The 5,512-nt window shown below is 34.4% G+C and overlaps 1 protein-coding gene across 1 annotated transcript; it reads right to left on the reverse strand.

Annotated features, from left to right (window-relative positions):
* Positions 1–506: 506 nt before the first annotated feature.
* Positions 507–4,706, reverse strand: LOC146914138 (uncharacterized). The gene is made up of 4 exons (XM_085721004.1): positions 4,523–4,706; positions 3,875–3,944; positions 1,325–3,676; positions 507–1,052 (listed from the first exon to the last, which is right to left on the reverse strand). Exons 3-4 carry the CDS (start codon positions 3,671–3,673, stop codon positions 507–509), a joined length of 2,895 nt encoding a protein of 964 aa, XP_085577130.1. The 5' UTR covers positions 3,674–3,676; positions 3,875–3,944; positions 4,523–4,706.
* Positions 4,707–5,512: the final 806 nt, after the last annotated feature.

Below are 5,512 nucleotides of genomic sequence, written 5' to 3' on the forward strand. Positions count from 1 at the left end.
CAGACCCCAAGCAGATTCAAAAAACAGCGCCATTCAAAAAGCAGCGAAGTTGTTAATGTATATTGTTAGGATTACAAATATGTTGACAAGAGACATTGTTATTTGATTGCAAAGAGAAACATATCAAATACAAATACTAATACTAAAACAACTTAATTAGTTCTAACTAGCATTAATCCTAACTAACATATGCAGAGTCTCGAAGCAGTAGCACCAAATCATCAAACTTATGATGATTCAAAAAGAGAAAAGCTCATACCAATGTTATGAAATCTACTCCTCCAACACAGCGGTCAATTTCTTCCGATGAACATGAATCCCAAAGATGCATTCCTTTATCCCTTTTGACATCTGAAGGGTTACAAGAGAGAATAAAATCTTTTAAAATTTCATCAAGCCTTAACATAAACACTACAATAAACAGCATCACGGTAAAGCAAGGTAACAACTTAACAAATAATATGCAAAATCACAGCAAAATGTATGAAAAAGCATGATTTATACCTTCATGCATTTTCTGAGTCCTCATCATCATCATCACCATCTTTTGAGGAAAGAGATTCATTATTTCCAGAGTCTTGTTGAGGCAAGAGTCGGCGACGTCTACGGTCCCGTCTATCAACCCTCTTTTCCATCGTTTCTACCAACTCTCTGTTACGCCGAATTTCTTGCATGAAAAAGTCTTGTTGTTGTTTTAACTGAGTCCTCATCTCTTCAAGCTCTTTTTGACTCTGAGTCCTCACTTGTTCAAGCTCTTGATTTCGAGCCTCCATCTGTTGACTCAATTGTTGTACCAGTGTCAGCATTTCAGGGGTCATCTCCACATTACGAGAACCGCCTTCTCCATCAATAGATCGTTCATAAATACATCTATTGTGTACCAAATTGGAGGACATGGTTCCAGCACCATAATATTTGCTACTTTTTCCACGTCCGACTGTTTCCTTCCAAATGGTTTGTGCAGTAGAATGATCAAGCGAACGCATTGTACCCGTCGGAGATGAGCCATCAGATTGAGATAATACCTTATTAGCCCTCTCATCAAACCCCTCCTGTATGGTAAATGAATAAACCAGACATCAAATTGGATTACTAATTAGATAATTAACTAATCATCAACTAATATATACATGAGTACTAATATTATTGAGTGTGGGTTAGTATTTTCTGGTCTATCTGGGCTGCTAGCTAGATACAGGAGGATCTTTTCCGGTTAGGAGCAAGAGATTTCAACATTTTTTTTTGAAGCGGCGTATTCATTAATAGCCACGCACCAGAAGTGCAAACGGCAAGAAAAATACAAAGGGGCCAAGACAGACTATACCAAACTAATGCCAACAAGAGCACAATATGGAATAGAACAGTCCCAGCAAAAAGAAATAAAAGCCCCTGATATAATAAATAGCCAGAACCACAAAAAACTCCCTCCCAGCCGAAACAGATGTTCCATAGAATCAAAGAAACCCGGTGGGAAAACTTGCTCAAGTTTACAAAGAGTGACTGGCATATTCTGGTCCATTTTAACAAGTTCATCCGTTCTTAGAGTTGAAGCACAAAGATCTTTAAAAAATTGACTAACTTCTGTCAATGGTTTTATAACATTGTTTGGCAATGAACTAAATGCAATTGGAAGTAAGCGTTCCATGAAAACATGACCATCATGACTTTTCATCCCACGCACCTTTCCCTTGTTGACGTCGGCACACCTTGCTAAATTTGAAGAATAACCATCCGGCATCCTCAACTCTTTTAACCACATACAAACAGATTTTGCTTCATCAGAGGTTAGACTAAAAATAGCCTTGGGTTTTCGAAATTTTCCATTTGGAAGAGGTTGTAGTTCCATTTCTGGTCTCTTACAATACACCGACAAATCCAGTCTTGCCTTCTCATTATCTTTTGTTTTACCTGAGACATTCATCACTGTGTGAAGTATATTGTCAAAAAAATTCTTTTCAATGTGCATAACATCAAGATTATGTCTCAGTAAATTGTCTTTCCAATAAGGAAGGTCCCAAAAAATACTTCTTTTGATCCAGTTGTGCTTTTCCCCATATTTATGGTATCTGATTCTTTTGCCAACATCTGGGAATCTCGATAGCCCACGGACCCTACGGAACACTTCTTGAGATGATATCTTAGGAGGCGGACCATCTTTTTCTATTTTATCTTTCCTGAACATATTTCTTTTCCTCCGAAATACATGACCTTCTGGTAAAAACATCCTATGGTCAAACCATGAAGCCTTTCCTCCATAGTCCAAAGTAAACGCCTTTGTTTTCTCCATACAATGAGGGCAAGCAAGTCTACCATGAGTACTCCAACCAGACAACATCCCATATGCGGGAAAGTCGTTGATAGTCCACATCAAAGCCGCCCTCATATTGAAATTCTCCCTCTTTGCAATATCATATGTCAATTGACCAATCCACAACCTCTTCAGATCATCAATCAAGGGTTGTAAAAACACATCAATGCCATCAAGTGGACTCGATGGTCCCGATATAATACAAGTCAAGAACATGTAAGGTTTTGACATACACATCTCAGGAGGGAGGTTATACGGGGTAACAATAATTGGCCAACAAGAATAAGGTGTTGCAGATGCTTGGATATATGGCGTAAAGCCATCAGAGCATAATCCCAATCTCACATTTCGTGGATCTGATGCAAAATCATGATGAACACGGTCAAAATGCTTCCATGCCTCACCGTCACAAGGATGTCGCATCTCAGGTGGAGTTGACTTATTGTAGTAATGCCAGGTCATTTTACCAGCAGTTTGCATTGATGCATACAACCTTTGCAGTCTTGGTATTATTGGCAGGTAAAACATTGACTTAACCGGGATTCGTTTGTGATTACGGTGAACATCATCATTGCGAACAACATACCTCGGTTCATTGCAAAATTTACACTCCTCTAGTGCACCATCATTTGTACCGAATTCATTGTCATAGAACAACATGCACCCATTACTACAACAATCAATCTTTTTAGATTCTAATCCCAACTTCGACACTAATCTCTTGGCCTCATAATAACTTTTTGGAAGATTGTCTTTGATGGGAGTAGCATCCAAAAGCATTTTCACAAAATGCTCCAAGCACTTATCAGGTACATTCCAATTTGACTTGGCAGCTAAAAGTCTCGCGCACATGGATAATTTAGAGTCATTTGATCCTTCAAACAACGGTTCATTTATCTTTTCCAACATGTTGTAAAAATCTTGTGCTTTCTTGTTCGGGGGTAGCTCCTCTTCAACCGGCTCATCATAAGACATGTTCACTCCAAGAGCGTCACCAATCATATCATCCATCATGTCAAACTGTTCAACATTCTCTGTATGTGTTCCACTGCATGAAGCATGTGTGTTCACATTGAACCCAGTATTAATAGGCGGCATTTGTTCACCATGATTAGTCCACACCCAATAGGAATCCATAAAGCCAACTTTTTTTAAATGTTTGATGACATCTTCTCCGCTCTGTATCAATCTACACGTACAAGTAAGACACGGACATCTTATCCCTCCCTCCCTCTCATAAATGTTTTGTGACATGGCAAAAGCAACAAATCCATGAATTCCTTCCTCAAATTGCGGTTTAAGTTTGGTTCTCCCCGGAAATGTTCTATCGTACATCCAACTTCGGTAGTAATAATATTGATCCATCTTCTGCACTATTGACACATTTGGTTAAATTCTATTTAAAAAAAAACTATTTATGCATTTCTTAAAACAAAAACTAATATTTATGCATATTATATTTTTTATACCAATATCCATGCATATTTAATCAATAAAGTTATATATAAATAAATTTAAAATTTAAAATACATATGTAATAATATTAAATTAATTTAAGAAACTAACCTGATCAAGTTGTAATCCGATGAAAAATATCCAGAAAAATCAACAGCGGCAACAACGACAACATGCACGTCTAACGACAAAAAAAACTATCAAATTAGTTATTTACAATTTACATGAATTACACATATTATATGTCACATGTATATACTAAAATTTATGAACTAAGATTTTTGTTACTAAGATTTTTACTAACTAGCATTTTTATTACTACCTATTTACCAACTAACAATTTCTATTAACGACGTTTTTATTACTAACAAATTTTTTTCAAAACATTTTAATCACTAACTAACATTTTTATTAACTAATATTTTTATTAATTTTTTAAAGAAGCTAATATTTTAAAACTACTTAACTTTTTACTAACATTTTTTTTACCAACACAATTTCTTTTTACAAATTAACATTTTTACTACTAATTAACCTTACATTTAAAAAATAAAAAATAAAAAATAAATAAATTAAGCAATAAATAGAAAAAAAATTAAGCATCAACAAGAAATTGACAGTGAGATTATAAATAACTATGATCAAAAGTATATAACTAGTTAATGATAGTGAGATTATAAATAAATTGATAAATTAACATTGTACAAAATAACTAAATCAACAATATACATAAAATAAAAATACATTTGTAAAACTTACCAATAACAATGATTTGATGCTAAATTTCAAATGATTTAAGTGAAAATGATTTTTAGAGAATGAAGAAGTTCTTGAAAAAGTTTAGAATCCTTGTTTATAGAGGAAAGCATTACAAGAACCAGTTTGTATGGAGGATGGGGACTATACACGCTTTGAAAAGAGGGAGGTAGGTAATATAATTAAAAGTTTGTTGTAAAAATTACTGTGAGAAATTATTACAAGCTAGCTGCCTCCTACTCCCTCCGTCTTTTTTTATAAGCAAAAAATACTAATTCACACTTATTAAGAAAACCAATACTTAGTGATTTGAGGTATAATTTTTTGTGTTCTCCTTGGAATAAGTTTCATGGAAAGATGTAAAAATAATTCTCATTGGTTAAAAATTATGGAGAAAATAAAAAGAGAAACAAATTGAATGCAACATGCATTTAATTTTATATTGGAAAAGATGATTTGTTTGAAAAAACACAATAATAACATAAAAGTTGGTGTTTTTTGCTTATATTTTGATACAAAGAAAATGAGATTTTTTTGCTTATATTTTAGGACGGAGGGAGTATATAAAATTCTTGTTTAATACATTACAACGGTCATACACGCTTTGGAAAGAATTTAATAATGACAACATGTTTTCCGAGGAACATGTTCCTCGGTATTTAATTTGGAAAAGCGCGCCGCACTGAGTTTGCAGGAGGGAGGAGCAGAAATTCTGACTTGTACATACCGAGGAAAAAGTTCCTCGGAAATCCTTAATTTTGGCGAGAAACCATTGTTCCTCGGAAATTTTTGGTCGGAATACACAACCTTTCTTGTAGTGAAAGAAGTAATTTTCGATTATAATGGGATGGATACGCTGAAGCAAAATGCATTGAAATTATAAAGTGATTTCCTCATTGATGTAGCTTCTATCGTTAACACTAATATCAATTTGTTACTGCGTGTATGTTGGTGTTTTTGTTATAATAGTTGGTTGCTTATTTTTGTTTACTG

Source organism: Medicago sativa, chromosome 6, assembly GCF_051527215.1.
Source record: "Medicago sativa cultivar Bolivia chromosome 6, Bolivia_mono, whole genome shotgun sequence".
In the NCBI taxonomy this organism is placed as follows: domain Eukaryota; kingdom Viridiplantae; phylum Streptophyta; class Magnoliopsida; order Fabales; family Fabaceae; genus Medicago; species Medicago sativa.

Bases quoted from the DNA above. Each gene is read 5' to 3' on its own strand.
- LOC146914138 (XM_085721004.1), bottom strand. From the start codon at position 3,673: ATGGATCAATATTATTACTACCGAAGTTGGATGTACGATAGAACATTT. The intron at 1,053-1,324 runs GTATAGTCTGTC...TTTACCATACAG, and splicing joins CTCTTGTTGGCATTAGTTTG to GAGGGGTTTGATGAGAGGGC.